Source organism: Plectropomus leopardus, chromosome 22 (genome assembly GCF_008729295.1).
Source record: "Plectropomus leopardus isolate mb chromosome 22, YSFRI_Pleo_2.0, whole genome shotgun sequence".
Taxonomy (NCBI): Eukaryota; Metazoa; Chordata; class Actinopteri; order Perciformes; family Serranidae; genus Plectropomus; species Plectropomus leopardus.
The window spans coordinates 18,465,272-18,483,011 of record NC_056484.1 but is presented as its reverse complement, the minus strand read 5'-3'; the positions used below and the strand labels follow the sequence as shown (position 1 = coordinate 18,483,011).

General features: G+C 40.0%; 2 protein-coding genes across 5 annotated transcripts in view; one reads left to right on the top strand and one right to left on the bottom strand.

The window, feature by feature from the left end:
• Positions 1-526: 526 nt before the first annotated feature.
• On the top strand, positions 527-14,004 carry cep83 (centrosomal protein 83). Of its 3 annotated transcripts, none has more exons than XM_042510992.1 (16): positions 527-605; positions 1,769-1,975; positions 3,384-3,534; positions 3,736-3,828; positions 5,709-5,840; positions 8,288-8,539; positions 8,684-8,815; positions 9,253-9,367; positions 9,788-9,932; positions 10,573-10,722; positions 11,395-11,470; positions 11,576-11,733; positions 11,839-11,968; positions 12,175-12,278; positions 12,772-12,961; positions 13,737-14,004. In XM_042510992.1, exons 2-16 carry the CDS (start codon positions 1,776-1,778, stop codon positions 13,872-13,874), a joined length of 2,166 nt encoding a protein of 721 aa, XP_042366926.1. In that variant the 5' UTR covers positions 527-605; positions 1,769-1,775; the 3' UTR covers positions 13,875-14,004. The 3 variants fall into 3 exon arrangements, with proteins under 3 accessions (XP_042366926.1, XP_042366928.1, XP_042366927.1); XM_042510994.1 differs by lacking the exon at positions 527-605 and adding an exon at positions 1,202-1,229; XM_042510993.1 differs by lacking the exon at positions 527-605 and adding an exon at positions 1,531-1,568.
• Positions 14,005-14,093: 89 nt separating this feature from the next.
• plxnc1 (plexin C1) overlaps positions 14,094-17,740 on the bottom strand; it is a 39,921-nt gene continuing 36,274 nt past the window's right edge. For both annotated transcript variants that reach the window (XM_042510990.1, XM_042510989.1), the window contains 3 exons: positions 16,061-16,201; positions 15,905-15,979; positions 14,094-15,336 (listed from right to left, as the gene is read on the bottom strand). In XM_042510990.1, coding sequence (XP_042366924.1) covers positions 15,232-15,336; positions 15,905-15,979; positions 16,061-16,201 — 321 coding nt within the window. In that variant the 3' untranslated portion in view covers positions 14,094-15,231. The remainder of the gene's footprint in view (positions 15,337-15,904; positions 15,980-16,060; positions 16,202-17,740) is intronic.

Below are 17,740 nucleotides of genomic sequence, written 5' to 3'. Positions count from 1 at the left end.
TCAGATTTTAGTAAATTTCTAGGCTATTGGCATGTTTCTAGGGTTTTTAGACATTTCAAGGATTTCAGGGCATTTCTACTTCAGGATTTTTGGGACATCAGGTGTTTGGCTCGGACCTCTGTGGGGGGCTGCAGGGGGGGCTGCAGGGGATCCTCCTCGGTCACTATTTTTGATACACAAGCTCTGTTTTGATACTGTTTCATGCACCTTATGTATACTAAATGTACAAAAACAATTCCCAGTGTGAATCGAATTAGTTTTACTGTGAATTAGAAAACGGTTGAGGAGCCACCTGGCACCCAATCTGTGCCCAGATTTGGCCAACGGCTGTGAATTGGATATGGCACTGGTATAGATGTAATTACTTTTGAAAAAAGTTAAAACTGTGTGGTGGCATAAATATGTACACAGCAAAATATCTAGAGTAGGTTAAGTGTTGCTTGAAATAACCTCATAATAAGGTTTCATGAAAGTTGTCTTTTTTTCAACCACAGGAATGCACGTCGGGAAAAAAGTCCCATGATCCCACAGTTTGTAGTTTGCAAATTAGCTAGCTAGCGCGTGCTAGCAAAGCAAAAGGAAAGCAGGAAACAGTTCGATAAAAGGTAAGTATCTTTCGGTGCCAAGTGCGTTAGACTGTTGAGTAAACGACAGCGATGTTTCATAATAAAGTAGCTGCAATTTGTAGTTTCATAGTAACCCAAATATGCTTTAGCTGCGTGTTCAAGCCACAGTTCCGCGTACATGCTAGCTAGTTAGCTTACAAGTAGCTGTTTTGCTTGCAGTAGTACGTCGCTCGAAATGTAGTTTGAATTATAGTTGTCAGTCGTTTGCATATTCGCATAGAATACCTGTCTAAATAACATTATTGACTGCTTGCACATGTTAAAGCACAAAGCCTTCACTTTGAGAATAAATTACTCAGGGCAAATAGTGTCCGATAACGGACGCACTAAAGTAGCTAGCTGGCTAGTTAGCTTACTGTATCGCGGGACAAAGAGCGCGATATTTAAAAACAACTCAGTGCTTTTTGATAGATCTGAGACGCAAGTTTGCAGTTTTAAGCCCTGAAATATATCAAGCCCACTGCTAGGTTAACGCATTTTACATTTTAATGACAACTGATGACCCAGAGGCTAACCGTTGTCTCTGGTTTAACACGAGTTGACGTTATAGATTGTTTCAGGAAATAGACTATCAACAAACCACAGCCAGTGCACACAGATAATGTAAGTCTGGTTTTGTTTTGTGACTCGCTACTTCGCTATATATATTTATTGTTTTTATTTTGCATGTGAAACTACAATTCATGCGGTGATGATATTTTTTAAAGTTAACTGTTGTATGAATTTATTCTGGCAGAGTGACATTGGTTAGAAATTTGCCTCACAGATAGACAGGATGCTTTATGTTAAGAGGCTAAAGTGGTTTGCAATCATAGACTGCAGACCCAGCAGCCCGGGAGAGGAGCTAACTAATCACTTGAGATTGATTCAGATCCTCGCCTTGACTGCTAAGAGGTTGTGAACTTAACAAGCAGCTTGGGGACTCTTCTTAAAGCCACCATGGTAACTAACAGACAACAAAGCCAGGACTATTTTTGCCCTCCAAGTGCACCTTAACACACTCACAGAAAGAGCAGTCAGGTTTTGTCACTGTTGAAGAACAGAAGGCGTGCTGACAGCCTCAGCTGACAGATACAGCAAATTTTCTGCTTTGTTCAGCCAGCCTTTCTTTATATCCTCCCGTCTGTGGTTCTTTTCTGCAGAGGTGAGATGACCTCCTCCGCCCTTGGCCATTCGGTACCTCTCCTCCCGAACCTGGAGCCTGGGATGGGGAAGTCTGCAGCCATTCTGGGACTGACTGCTGGGTTGGAGGGAGCAGAGATGGAGCTGCAGAAGATGCTAATCGATGAGAGGATGAAGTGCGAAAACCACAAGACCAACTATCAGACATTAAAAGCTGAACACACCAGGTAAATCCAATTTAATATATAAAAAGATTAACATTCTGTGGCAACCCCTGCATTTTGTTTTCTAATTTATGTGAATTATGAGGTAACACACTGAATCATTGACATATAAATATTATGTGGTTGCATTAGTAGATGGGGTTCCCACAGTCAGGAAAAGTCATGGAATTTAGCAGTCATGTTTTCAAGGCCTGTAAAAGTCATGGAATAAGTAAGAATTGAATGGATGAATATTTTTATTTTGGTTACATGCATTATGACAAAGATTGTCTCACAATTTTTCAGTCAATAACCAAAAAAGGAATAGCCTGAAGCCCAAGGCTTATTGTGCCTATCCTATATCAACCAACAGATAACACAGAATAACAGCAGTACCAGAGACAAACATAGTACTCTAAGCTGTAAGCCTCAATTATTCCTCAGTTATTTTACACTATAACAATTTCACACTGTAATTTGTAATCCTTTTACATTTCAAGGCTTTTTAAAAACTCAACATAGAGCAACACAAATTCAACCCAAAAATATCCTTATTTTTAAGGAAGGCAAAAAACAAATGAGAAAATCACCTGGAAAAAGGGCATCATAATATAGCCTTAAATATCCTGATATATATAATTATGATAATTATAAACATAGTTTTCTTATCACTTTTCCCTAGTTTTTGAAAATAAATGTTCTAAATCTACCAATTTCTTGCAAGTTGCCATACATTTCTTGCCAGGTCACTCATTATTATTTTCCCAAATGGCAATGTATTCAAAAGAAATCAAACCAGTTTGCTCAGCGCTCAAAATACCAGTGAAAGGTGTCTGACAGAAAAAATCAGTCATTTAAGATTTCAAAGGGTTCAAAGGATTTAAAAATCTAGAAAGTTTCTGAAAAATCATGTAGCTATGTGTAATGAAATTGTTAAAGTAATCTTGCGAGGATAACCTTCAACTTAATGTAACATAATGGAAAATTTGTTTTATGAAGCTGTTGATGTAATGTAGCTGTGGTGTGCGCTGACGTGACATTTTGTTTACCATCACGTCCATTTGTTCACTTCCTTCCCACATCCCATCTCCCCCTTCATGGATGTAATCTTTGAATCTGATGATTTGATGTTTAAGAAAATTATCATGGGCCCTTGAAAAGTCATGGAAAAGTTTGAAAATGTATCCATGTAAATGTGCTGGAACCCTTAGTAGAGAAAACAGCGAAAAGAAACAATACCTATACGATCACACATCGACAACACATTTTTCATAGGGCAGAGTATGACATTTTAAAAGAGCTGAATTATGGATTTAATTAAACGTTTTAAAAATTATTTTATTATTATTATTGTTTTTTTACCATGCACAAAAATGCAGTTTCCTGTGTGGTTTGTGTATTTGTTGGTGCTGCATTGTGCTCACTCTTGCAGCTTGCAGGAAGAGTTCACCCGAGCGCAGGGTGAACTGAGGCGCCTGTTGAGCGACAGACAGGCTGAGAAGGAGAAAATGCAGCTGCTGCTGGCTGAGCTCCGAGGAGAACTACTGGACAAAACCAGGGAGGCGGAAGAGCTAAAACTGCAGGTAAATTTAGCCTGAAAAGGAGAAAATCTCACACAATGAAGGTTGGAGAATGATGAATTATTCTGCTGTCTGATTGACCAAAATAAGTCACTTTTTTTGGTGTGGCTGAGATTTTAGTTTATAGTTTTTAAAATTTCCCCTGTGTAATTGTAATTGCTGGATATAAATGTGTGTGTGTGTGTGCGTGTGTTTGTTGACCAGGTGATGACTCCTCAGCGGCTGGAGTTGCTGAGAGCTCAGGTGCAGCAGGAGATGGAGGGTCCAGTCAGAGAGAGGTTCAGTAAACTGGAGGAGGTCAGTCAGTCTGTTTCTCTATCACAGGCTCCGCATGCTGTCTTTGTAGAGAAAGGTCACTGGTGGCAGTAATGCAGCAACTATCCTTTTACTTCTATTTTATGTCTGGTTTTAAGATAGCTTGACATGAATGTTTTTTCTTCCCAACAAAGATGTTCTATATTAAAAGAAATGGTTGTACAAATTACTTTTTTAGGGATTAATTTCCTGAAGAAAATTCAAAGACTCTGTTGAAGTCAGTATGATTGACAGGAAGCCATGTAATATAATGTAGCACTGATTTAAAACAATGAAATAATACTAACACAGAATGTTCCTACGTGTTAACTGTTACTGTTTATGTGGCTATAGAGCGCCCCGGGATGACGTTTTTCTGTAGGCCATCCTGGAAGCTAATGTCGCCCTGGTTCCCTCTTTAAAAAACCCATTGGATTTTTCAATTGGATTTTGGATCACTGCTGTGGTAAACAAACGTTTATGACACTTAATCGTTTCGTTGAGCACGACAGTCTTTACAAATGAACGCTACTTTCAGGATTTTTGAGGCCTAAATGTAGTCGCTACAAGTAAAAAGCTAATGCTAGGCTAAAACAAGCTACACTACCATGGTGTCGCCACCACTGTGAGGCGGTAAAGCTGTGTTCTGCGCAGCTCGATCTGATGATGTTCTGTAGTCTCATTTATTCACTTGTTAGCAACTGCCTTTTTTAAGACACTCAAAAGCTTCAAAGTTTGTGAGTGGGGTATTTACTGATGTATTTTATTTTGTAGAACAAAATGTGAAAGTCTTCAGCTTGTGGTAACCACAGACCATATTTCAGGTTAAAACTGAAAACCCATTCAAAGAACTCATGGACTTTGTGACGAGGGAACTGAAGATGCTGAAATGCTAACGGACTTCCAGGTTTTAGGGCTCTTTACTGGGTTTCTCTATGGGATTCATTGTTTAAAATGTACTAAAATAAACAGCTACAAATAGCTTCGAGTGAACATGGAGAACACCGTTTCTAGGATTCAGTGGCATGTAGCGGTGAGGATTGCAGATTGCAAACAGCTGATAACTTCTCCAGTGTGCCAAGTGGGAACTCATGATTGGGATTCTTTCAGTGTTCATGTTTACGAGGTTTTTACTGGGGGTCAAATTATCCACAGAGGTGTCTTCTTCTCCAAAACAAACAGAACGGGTGATTTAAACGGGTAAACACACAGCTATACAGGTTTATGTATATTTTTTGTATACTTATTTTTATTGTTATTTTTATTATTCTGAAACATGCATTTTTTTTGTGCGTCCCAACCCTCATGTAATGACTCGTTTCATAATTAGGATTTGATCCATTTGGTCCGATAACATTTGGAAGAGCTAGAAGAGTCATGCAATTATATAATTTTTTTTCCATACAAGGTAGCAGAGCGCTTAACTGGAAGCATCAGGGTTATTTTACATGTGATAGTTAAACCATTTGGCTTCATTTCCATTGGGCAACTCCATTGGGCATTTAGTGCTGTATCCAGTTCTCTTCGTACATTCATAGAGGTGACCTGCTCTCTGTGTAGATACAAACAGCTGATTCTGCAGTAACAAAACACAAATGTTATTTTTAGGTGATCATACACAAAAAACATATTTATTATATTATATTCCATTTCTTCCAATATATCCCCCTAAATGCCACATACTGGACTTAATATACGCTGTAAACTGGCATCAGCAGCTGTGACTGTAAAGTCCATAGCAACAGTCGAGAGATTAACATTGATGGCCTTGTTGAAAATCATTTGAAAGTGCTTTCAAGCTAATTTCCATTTTGTCTGCTTGATTGCTCCGTCCCCCCCCCCTCTGATTTTGGGCTAATGTGTGTACTTGTGCTTCTTTGTAGGAGACGGAGAAGTACCGCTCTGACTACAACAAGCTGCGGTATGACTTCACCTTCCTCAAGTCCCAGTTTGACCACCAGAGAGAAGAACACGCTCACATACTGGAGGAGAGGAGGATCCGCTATGAAGCAGAGGTAGCTTTGTTGTTTCCTTGCTCGGCATTTCAGTTGTTTAAGCTTTCCAGTTGACCTGTAGTTGTTATACACTGGTGTGTAATAAGCTAAAAATGGGTATTTAACTTAAATGATCCCCTTACTTCAGGAATGATATACTTGGGGATAAAATTGACATCCGGACTGAAACACATAATGAATACAAACTTTACTCCTCCTATTGATAATATTAAAACCATACTACATAATTGAGCCAAAATAATGTTTTCCCTACTTGCAAAAAATAGTATAATAAAAATTATAATTGCTCCTTAATTGCAAAACCTAATTTACATGTTACAGATAACCCTTCCTCCACACTAACTAAAACAGTACAATAAGATGATTCTGACATTTCTGTGGTCAGGGGGAAAAAACGACATTTAACCAAAGTGTTTGCAGCCGAAGAGTGTGGGGGACTATCCTCACCAAAGCTGGACTGATGTCACTATGTGTGCTCCTTAATCCAGCTGTCTAAAATGAACCAGCCCTTGAATCAGGCTCCTGCCTAGGGACAAATCCAAGAGGATTTGTTTTCTCCATTGTCTCCAGAAGCTTTTTTGACACAAAATGCCAGGCCAGTTCCATACAGAAACCCTGTATTGAAACATGGGGCCAGAGCACAATTTCACAAAAACCAACCCTTTTCTCCAGTCTGAAGCCTCTATAATGTTTAATTAAAAACTAAAGATTGATTAAAAAAAGACATTCATGTTTTGGGTGATTTGGTGGGAAAAGATAGAGTTAAATCCTTTGGGGAAATTAAAAACAATTTTAATCTTCAGGATAACCATTTTTGAACCTTCTTAGAGATTAGACATTGCCTAAGGGCCAATATTAAAACCTAAACCTAATACTCTGACTGGGGATTCAGGAATTAGTTTACTGATGCTCTTGTATTAACCCTTTTTGGTACCATGTTGTAACATACCCATTTTTTGCTGTTTACATGCATGTAACACATCCTCAGTTATGTTGCAGTACTTTAAAAAAAGAGCCAGGGCTCCAATGAAAACAGTAGCACTGTATATACTGTAACATGACTTTCGAGTGACCATGTTGAGTCCCTGTTTTGGGGCCTTCCTCGCAAGGTTCAGCCCCATTTGATCTCTCTGCAAAAATGATCTGAGAACACCTTTTTTTATGTCAGTTTAAAATCTGAAAAAATGGATTGACAAAAATAGATGAGTGAAGCTGAAATTTTAATTGTTTAATGCACTTCATTTGATTTTGAAATTAATTAACAGAAAATTGCTTAATTGCAAGTGTTGCCTTGGAACATCGTGCCATTCTGAAATCCTACCATGACGGTTTTTGGTATCGTGTCTTTAGGTTTATAGCATATAAGTCATCATCATTTTCTTTTTATCTCTGCATATTAATGGTAGATAACTTTGATCATTTTTAATATTTTCCATATAGTATTGTATATTTTTGAAAATGTCTTTAAATTATGTTTATTTAATCTATTTTCTGACAAAAAAAAAAGATTACATGTTTTTTAAACCAGCTGGCATCATAATGCGTACCATAGAGACTTAAGGGTGGTGCATCTCCATGTTATAAACTAATTTGGGAAGTTCATGCACCTAATCTTGAAAGTTTGAAAAAAAGATCTGTCTGATTGCAGAAAACATCTGGGAAGAAATAATATTTCACCGACATAAGTACTCACGGGAATCACAATCGCAAATCACTCTTTTTAAAATTCTGAACAGAAGCTACGGGACTCCAAGTGAATGGTCACGGCTTAAGTTGATAAATGGCGACACACGTTGGAGTTGTGGAGAAGCAGCAGGTACTTTGGTGCATATGCTGTATGATTGTGACAAAATTAGATGTACGTGGGATGAGATTGTATGTAACTGTTTCACACATTTCAGCTTTGTGTGTACTTGGGTCAATACCGGAGCTCAAACAGCAGAGACTCTGGTGATTAGCCACAATAACAGGGTGCAGAATGACGTAAAGACGCTGGAAAACAACAAATGTCATTAGCTGTAATGAATGTGTGGAACAGCTGTTCACAGTGGCATCATATGAGAGGACCACACATAGAATATCAGGAAAAGAGGACGTTTTTATGAACGTTTGGGGACTTTTCTTGGCCGTGACTGGAAGGCTGACTTATAAAGAGGATTGGCTCCACTAATATTTTCTAACATTACTTAGCTACAATAATACATGTATTAAGAAACACTTTGCTACTTTCTGTAGATTATCATTATTCTAATATTAATACTGTTTTCTATGATGTATTCTGGTGATTTAAGTTTTTGTGAGTGAGTTTCTATATATATGATACAAGTGCTTTGAAGACTTGTTTATCTAGACAACAAGCGCTGTCATGTTTCCTTTGTTTGACTTAGTGTTTTAGGAAGAAACCTGTACAAAGTGTGTAAAACATGAAATGAATGATCCCTTTCCAGATCTCTCGTCTGGAGAAGGACAGGGAGGATCTGGTGGCTCAGTACCAGAGTTCAGATCTAATGCGCGATGGGAAACGAGTGGAGGCTCTGCTGAGGGAGAAAGCCCAGCTCCACCTGCGGCTGAAGGGCATGGAGGCGGAGGTGGCTGAGCTCCGCGCCCAGAGAGAAAACTCGGGCCAGCAGGCCGAGAACGTCCAACGCATCCAGATCAGACAGCTGACAGAGTCTCAGGCTGTAGTGAAGTCGCTGGAGGTGAGACGGCTGCACACAGCTATCAGCAGCAATAAATAAACGCACCTGCTGGATGTTCACGTCATCTTGTATCATGATTTTGCTATGAATGTGAAGAGAAGAATCTGTGTTTCTGGTGATTGATGGATCTGATTGGTGCGACAGGCGGAGCGGCAGTCGTTGCGTCTGCAGCTGGAGCGGATGGAGAGCGAGCTTCATCAGACACACGAGCAGAACGGCCAGCTCACCGGAAGACTGCACAAAGCTGAGAGAGAGGTCAACTCCCTCACATGCCAGGTACGCTGCTCTTTGACCTCTGACCCCGACCTCAGAGATGTTCTTGTCCACCGTAACATTATTACACAGCACTGCCTGGGACACCATGCAGCTCAGTGGAAGAGTTATGTATGGCCCCATACATGTTTCTAGGATTTGAGGATTTTGTAGCATTTAAGGGCATTTTGGGGGGATTTTGGGACGTTTCTTTGTTCTTGGGACATTTCCAGGATTTTAGGACGAATGTGGCAGTGTTTATCTTTCCACGTATTTACCTCTTGTTTTTTCAATCTTTTAAATGTTCTTGTCACATCATGTATTCAGATGTGTGTCAGTGGTCACAAATTGTCTAAAATCCACAAAGACTTGGTTGAATTTTTAATCTTTCTTTATTTTTCCCTTCCTCCACATGTGGTTTGAGATAATCTGAATTCAGATTAAATTTTTTTGGTTCTTAGATTGAAAGTCTGAAGCATTCACATAAACTGGAGGTGGCAGGCGTTAAACTTGAGTGTGCACGCTCTAAAGGGGAGCTGGAGAGGGAGCGAGACACACTGCAGGGGCAGATTGACGGTAGGAATCACACGCACACACACACACACACACACACAGAGCGCTCTCTGAATTGAAAAGTGGACTGAGCTCCTTGCTTTTATTTTTGCTTGTATTTAATATTTATTTCCTTTTTCTCTAAATCTCCCTTGATTTGGCATTTAGTTCTTGGATGGATGCTACGTTTTCATTTCTCCCTCCCACATCCATCTTCCTGTTTAGAAAAGACCAAAATGTGTTTGCAGCAACAGATTCTACGTTGTGTGCTGCACTGTGTTTCCTAGGATCATGGATTTTCAGAGTTTATTTTACAGAGCAAAAACTCATCAACTGATCCAGACTTTGACATCTCAGATTATCTGTATCATTTGTCTCAAAAGCACAGATTTCTAATACATTTGTTAGTATGATCTGATTCTCATGCTAGCTTGTGTGTCTCAGGTCTGCAGACAGACGTTGACATGCTGAAGGCTTCGATGGAGCGACACAAGGAAATTCTGATGGAGAAAGAGAGGGAGTTGGTCAGGAAGGTGCAGTGTGCCCGCGAGGAGGAGATCCGCAAAACTGCAGCCTTACATGAAGAAAAGTGAGAATCCCTGTTGTTTTATGTCAGTTACTGATATCAGAAACCTGCTGGTAACTGAGGTAACTTTTTAAAATAAAATACTGTTTTAATTAGCTAAAAATTCCACTGTATCCTGACAGGAGTACACGAGGCAGAAAACCTGTTAAAAAAACATGTTCCTCTGCCTCCTCTAAGTGTTCCTAATGGCATTTAACACAGCTGTCAATCACTTACTTGTTTATTATTACTTTTACTTAGATGTACAGTTCAGCAGTTATCTGTTTTCTCACAAAGTCAAAATTGGCTGATTTCTGATATTCAAGATTCCTTCTGGCTCTAATTTCTTGTCTTTAATCCAGCTGCATTGTATTCTTGCAGATGCCATTAGGAGCACTAGGAGAAGCAGATGAACCTGATCTTTTTTTCACATATTAACTACCTCATGTACTACTGCCAGGACATAGTGACAGTTTCAGCAAATATGACAAAAAGTTTTTTTTAATAAAGGTTACCCACTGAACCTTTTAATGCTTTATCGGTACATAATCAATAGTTTTCTTTCCATGTCACCGCTGTGCAGCAGTTTTTTTCCTTTGGTTATAGTTTTTTCAACCAGTGTATATTTAAATTTGAAAGACTTGGTGTTGTTTGGTGTGGTTAGGTTGGAGGTGGAGAACCGTCTTGCTGCTCTGGAACAGCAGAGGGCGCTGCGGGACGTTACAGACCACGGCCAGAAAGAGGAATGGGAGGAGCGTCTTCGGAGGGCCCAACAGGGAGAGGAGGCAGCCCGAAAGGAACTGCAAAACACGAGGTCAGCTTTGTACTGAACACGAAGTGTTACAAAATCTACACAGCGGACTCAAAAATCAGGTTACAGCCAGCAGAGTCACCGTGCTCGTTCTGTCTGTGGTATTCATCAGTCCTCTGTCATGTCTTGGCTAAGTGGTGAAAGTACAGCTGCCTGTGGACTTAGATCTTTTCTTAAAAAAACAAAACAAAACATAGAAGGGGAATGTGCAGAGTGTGCATGTATGTGTTGGCTGCAAATAAAGTGCTGAAACAAATATAGACAAAAGGAAACTGTCACGCAGCAGCCATCCCTCTCTGTGGTTGGCTGTTACATTTTGGAAAAGCCCCTAGGTTTCCTTTTCAGCTTCTTTGCTCAAAATGCTTTGTAAGTCTACTGCTCAAAAGAAAAATGGCTCAAGTTAACTGGACTCTTCTGCCATTTTACACCATTATTTAGCAGCACAAGTAAGGTGTAAGCAGGGGGTTTGTTTGTGATTCCACAAAAAGGAGAAATAATAAAATCAGGGTTCCCATGGTCATGGAAAAATTGGACAAGTCATGGGATTTCACAATCACATGAGAAGGTCATGGCAGTAGTAAAAATCAGTGAAAGTTTTTGAAAAGTCATTTTTTTGTGTGATATGAAATTGCTGCAGTGATCTTAGGTGGATATTTGTCGTTATGTGTCCGACAGAAGCAAACTCCAGCAGCAGAGCTCACAGCTTGAGGAGCTAGAGAGACAGAAAGCAGAGATCGCTGACCTGCAGCAGGTAATCCACTTCAGCTTCCTCAAAGTGTAGATTATTTTGCAATCAGCTCAGTCATGGGAGTTTGTATGCCTGAAACGAATGTGATTTCCTTGTTTGACCCAACAGCAGACCCAGGAACTGAGCGTCCAGCTGGGGACGCTGTCTCACTCTGAAAGTGATCTGATGCAGACAAACCAGCGGCTGAGAGAGACACTGGACGGAGTCAGGGAGGATCTGAGGACGGCTCGGGCTCAGGCTGAGAGGAGCCAACACGAGGCAGAGAGGTACACCTGCTCATCTGTCCTCAAATAAACTGCTCAGCCTCCGTTTTTCTTCATTTCGAATAATAAGTAACATCAAATGACACTCTGTGTGCGTTCCTCCTCCAGGCTGGTGGAGGAGCGTCGGGTTGAGTGGTTGGAGGAGAAACACAAGCTTCAGGAGCGAGAGGCCGAGCTGCAGCAGAAATACTCTCAGGTCAAAGAGAAACTGCAGAGGGCAGCGGTGGCCCAGAAGAAGGTACTGCTGCTTTTTAACAACATGTTGTTTCATCAGTTTGTGAGAATACTTCAGTAGTTTCCAAAGATGTGTGTTTATACTACATGCTGTCTTATTTTTCTAGTGTAGGTTTAAGCACGATCTGCATCCTGTCAGTTTTATGTATGTAGAAGCTCACAAGACTCAGTGAGACAATAGTTATATCCTGCTGTCTCTGTGTGTTACAGAGGAAAACACTTACAGAGAACAAAGAGAAGAGACTGCAGGATAAGATCCAGCTGCGGGAGGCCAAGATAGAGGAGCTGGAACTTGAGGTTGCTGCAGCAAAGAAGTAAAGTGTAATTCCCTTATTTTATGAATGAAATTATATAGTTGAGTCAACCTGCTAGTGACTGGGCAAAGTTCAAACTTCTGCCCTCAGTTTAATCACCAATACAATAAGTTAAATGGACAACCTTCACATTCTGTATAACACTAGAGTCATCAGCGCTTCAGCATATTGCTGCTGCTCTGCATTGCACACACGTGGCAGTAACCAATCCTAACTCTGTCTCGACCTGTGGTTTTGCGTAGCGCCCACCCACTGGTTCCCCCTGAGGTTGATACCTTTAGCTCTGTTAGCGTAATTGGCAGAGTTAGCTACATCTTTGTTTAGAAACCTACGCAGACATCGCAGAATCACAGATACGCTCTGAATGTTGCTTACTGAAGGAACCCCCCCTTACAGGCCTGCTTTAAAGCTGGCATGTCAGGTTTACCGTCAGGCTGTATAGAGATCTTACTTCAAACACCAAATTAGAACTTTTTTTTCCCTCTCTGTCCAGACGTTCTTCATTCTCAGAGGAGCAAGCTCAACTCAGCAGAAGGTTGAAGGAGCTTCAGCGACGACACAACGAATTTCGGCGCCTCTTATTGGGCAGCCAAGGTCCCTACAGTGCTGGTCCCGCCTTCCTGACCTCCTCACCCACTCCCTTCCTCCTCCTCGGATCTGAGGGACTCTTATCCAACAAACCAGTGAGCATAACTCACAGTGAACAGAAATTGCACGAGCCTGTAGACGAATGAGTATAACATGTAGATAGTTCAGTCGAGAAAACAAAGCAGCTACAGGTAAAAGTCTGTCATTGAAGAGGCACAGAGAGCAGTTTCTACACCCACAGGAAACAGACCAGAATGCAATGCAGCAGCACAGGCTGAGTTTAGAGGAGATGAAATTCTTTGATCTCTCTTCACTCACACACAAAACACACAACTGGATGCAACAAACACACCTTTCTGTGGCTTGTTGAAGGGCATTCCTAAAAGGTCATATCACTTACTGAAGCAGCAATTTACGTTTTATGTAGAGCGTCTGAAGTGACAAATGAACACATAGCTGTTTCAAACGTAAATCAAATATCACAAGCAAACTGGCAGAGGTTGACTGTTAAAGCTCCCCTCAGTCAGCCGCGCTCTATTCAAGCTGTTCTCTTCAAACACTCGAACTTAAACAGTCTGACGAAGCAGCTCAGCCTCACCAAAGTAAAACTAATGTGACCAGAGGGCGATGTTTATTTACTGCAGCGTCAACGAACACAGGAGGTGTGAAACACAACATGGTGGCATAACAAGGCTGTGTGTGTGTGTGTGTGTGTGTGTGTGTGTGTGTGTGTGTGTGTGTGTGTGTGTGTGTGTGTGTGTGTGCGTGCGTGCGTGCGTGCGTGCGTGCGTGCGCGTGCGAGTGTGAGTGTGAGTGAGTGAGTGAATCTAGCCAATCAGGCTGTTGTAATATTTTCCCCGTATGCTGCAGGAGGAGCAGCATCAGAGGGATCTGTCTTTGCTCCATCGCAGACTGGAGGACCTGGAAAGCGCCCAGCAGCAGCAGCTGGAGGAACTGGGGTCTCTGGTGCAGAGGGACAGGGATGCCACTCCCCAGCCTGACCTCTGACCCCTTCCCATTGGACTGTTACTTGAAATAATGAGGTGCCGTTCTAACCGTCCTTTCAAACACACCAGCAGTGGGTTTTTTTAAAAACAGCATTATTTTTGGGGTATTTATAAACAAATGGAGGGATAAGAATTGATTCTGCCAGTGTTACACATATATTTGATGTTGTTATATTTCAAGAAAGCACAGCACCTTTTTTTAGAAATTGACCAGGAATCCTCAGGGTTTGATTTTGTATTAAGATGTTTGTTGTTTACACGTTTGCTCTTAAGCCACTCTGGAAAAAAACAGAGGTTGACAAAAAAGCACTACAAGCTGTGAATTGCACAATATTTTTACAGACTTTGATTACAAAACACAAAAATGATTTACAGGTAAGCTTTTTTATTTAATCTGTGGTTCAAGACCAAGACCCCCCCCCCCCCGCACACACAGCATTGTGTGATATCTGTTTAAGGTAATGAAGTAGTTGTATTTCATGTAAAACTGCAGTAATGAGCTAAATGTTCTGTTGACACATAACCAGCAGATGTTACATTTAATAAAAGAGCCCTTTTTGTACACCGTAAGCTATCGTCAGGTGATATGTGCCTCACTTTAGTATCTTCAAAAATCTGCGATTCCAGTACTGGACTCACGCACACTGTCTAACTTACAACATCACTTTTATTTGCAATGAAAAGAAAAGCTGTCTTAAATAGGGGAATGGTTGTAAGTCAGCAATCAAACACATTCCTCACATGCAAACAACACAGAAAAAAACAGCCAATTAACCATTTCACATTCTGCAATATACAAGACAGAGTTGAAAAATCTAACACTAGAGTAATTATAACAATCGTAAATGTATCCCCAAGAATGCTTCCAGTCAAATCGTACTAAGAGGTTAAACCACATTCTTCAAAAATATAAGATTGCAAAAAAGTATAAAAGTATTACATTCTCAAAGTTGCTGATGAGGATGGTACCGAAACGTTGCAATTAAAAGTGATATTGCAAGTTAGACAGTGTGCAGGAGTCCTTTTGCAGTTTTTTGGTTGATCCGTTCCTCTCCAACGCGCCTGTCGAAACTGGCCTTTTGTTCGAGATCACTATTTCAATGCCAAAAACTTCCCTGGATTTAGCGTTTCTCAATTTATTTTCCACTCTGATGTAACAAAAAGTTGTAAGACACTAAACTCCCCACTGACTCATATTACAGAATTGCTGAGCAGCCTTTTTTTTGTTCTTAAAGTTCCTTAACACCACACCTCATCTCCATCTTCGTAGCACTGGATGATACAAGCTGGAGGTCTCCTTGCTGCTTTACCGAGGTTTCCTCTCTCCATGTTATTTCATTTAAGTGAAAGGATGGCACTCAGTTCCAGGAGCAGCTTTTTAGTCCATCAAAAGAGTTTTTAACATGATGTAGTTGTTCCGTCAGCTCAGTAGGGGCTCCGTTTTGGTCCAACTTCTCCTTGATCTGTAGGAAAAGGCAGAGTTTGTGTAAGACATTTTGGAGTGAGATATTCCAGACACACCTTTTTATTTTAGGTGTCACTCTTTGTCATTATAAAGCACTCAGGTGTAGATTTCCAAAACATGCATTTTAACAAGCCTTTCACTGTGGCACTTAACTGTAAAATGTTTCATAAAATAACAGGTGGGATTCTTTTACTGCATTATTTAATTCCACTTGTTTATAAAGACATTTTATCTACTTATGAATTCTCTGTAAAGACTTTAATATCCTGACGAATTTTCAGAAAGTGGCACTTGAAAGGTTTTGAAATGAGTGCCGCTCTGCAAACGACAACAGGAAAGAAAGGCGTGATAAAGCAGAGGGAAATCAGAAGAGTTAAAATCTCATTTCCTCTCCATGAGGTGTCTCGTGACAATTCGTTTCACAAGTGAAGTCAGTTTTGGCTGTTGCTATCAACATCTGAGATACATTCCAAATTTTTTGGTATGGGTATTATAAGGATTTAATTCATAAGTAGAAATAAAGACATAAAAATGTGTGAGCTCGTCTCAAGAGGAAAAGAACTGACCTCCGTGAAGTATTGCTGTATGAATTTATAGAGCTCTCTGAGGGCTGCAGCTTCATTGAACTCGTTTTCATGTTTCTGAAATGAAAAATAGTCATCATTGACAGCTGGTCCTCACAGTACCAGAATGTACCGATTTTGTACTGAAAAGGACATTACCTTTGACTCCTCCTGCAGAAATTTCATGAATTCTGAGTCTGTAATTGGTGGCTGGTCTTTGACTTGTTTGTAGTAAGCCTTTACTTCCTGTTTGAACTTGGGAATGTCTTTGGCGTAGAGGAGCTTGTTGGTTGGTGCATGCTGGAACACAACAATGTTCAAAGTGCAGTGTTAGCCAAACTTTTTTCCACACAAAGATGCAAAACTTATGTAGCTAGATTCATGATTTTGCCACAGGGTGTCCAAGGGGTCCTAAAAGGTATTTAAAATTAAAAAATCAATTCAGCAGACCCAGAAAAAGTGTTAAATTACCTTCTCTGACATAAAACAGACATTGTATGTGATGCTGTGACTTACTATACTGTGGATTTTTTGTGACATACTATGACTTTTGGAGGCTGTTTTGGAAGATATACTATTCAAACACTTTTTTTTAACTATATTTTGGACAAAATACTATATTTTTTTAATTCCATTTTCATGACATACTAAACAATTACAATTTTACAGTATTGTGGAAGACATACTATACTGAGATTTTTAATTCCATTTTGGGTAACATACTGTTTTATTACTTTTTATGCTATTTTGGACAACATAAAATACAATGACGATTTTATGCCATTTTGGATAACATACTATATCATTTTTCTGCCTTTTTGAACATAATATACGACATATATATGTTTCTATGACATTGGACAACTTAGTATACAATGACTTTTTTTTGCCAGTTTGAACAACATATTAAGACTTGTCTACAAAATTTTAGACAGCATTCTATAGTATGGTTTTTTTTATACTGTTTTGGACAACACACTGTAATTTTTTAAAAAATTTTTTCTGACATGATATTTAAAAAAAATATGATGTTTTTGGTTGTTTTAGTCCTTTCTTCAACATGCTTCACTATAACGTGTCTCAACATGCTTTTCTACATGTTGTTTTCAGCCCTTTTTTTGACATGTCATATTTTGACATTTTTCGCCATACTATACAAAGAGAAACAATCAAAAACAACAAAAAACATCATATTTTAGCATGTCGAAAAGACGACCAAACATGCTACACTATGACAAGTCTGGAAATGTTAATAGGGTCCTTGCACCGAACGGTGCAAGGACCCTCTTGGAATTATTATTATTATTTTATCTCAAATGAATCGCATTTTTGGAGCTCTAAATATGCTCAAAAGCTACTAATCCTATCAACATGCTTTAAAAGAGACGTAAAGTGGAGAATCTAAACTTTCCACTGATATCAGATACGCCCTGTTTCGACATCCAGACGCTCCGCACTGAACGTGATTACGTCATCCGTTTCTGCGCATTGATTCGCCAGCGAAACCCAAGTTGTTCCGTCCTCTGAGCCAAACAGCGACGGCTGCGAAGGCTTTGTCCCGCCTCCTGTGTCCCGATTGGATGACAATTTCAATCTCCATCTGCTCTTCACGGAAATTTGAACACACGGAGGGAAAACAAGACGAAATACGTGTGTTTGTTCACATGGAAACATGCACAAAAATAATAGAGTACCAAGACAGAGCTCAGCTGCTCACCGTCATTTTGACATCTTGGTCTCGCTTTTTGCTGAGCTCTGTCTTGGTACTCTATTATTTTTGTGCATGTTTCCATGTGAACAAACACACGTATTTCGTCTTGTTTTCCCTCCGTGTGTTCA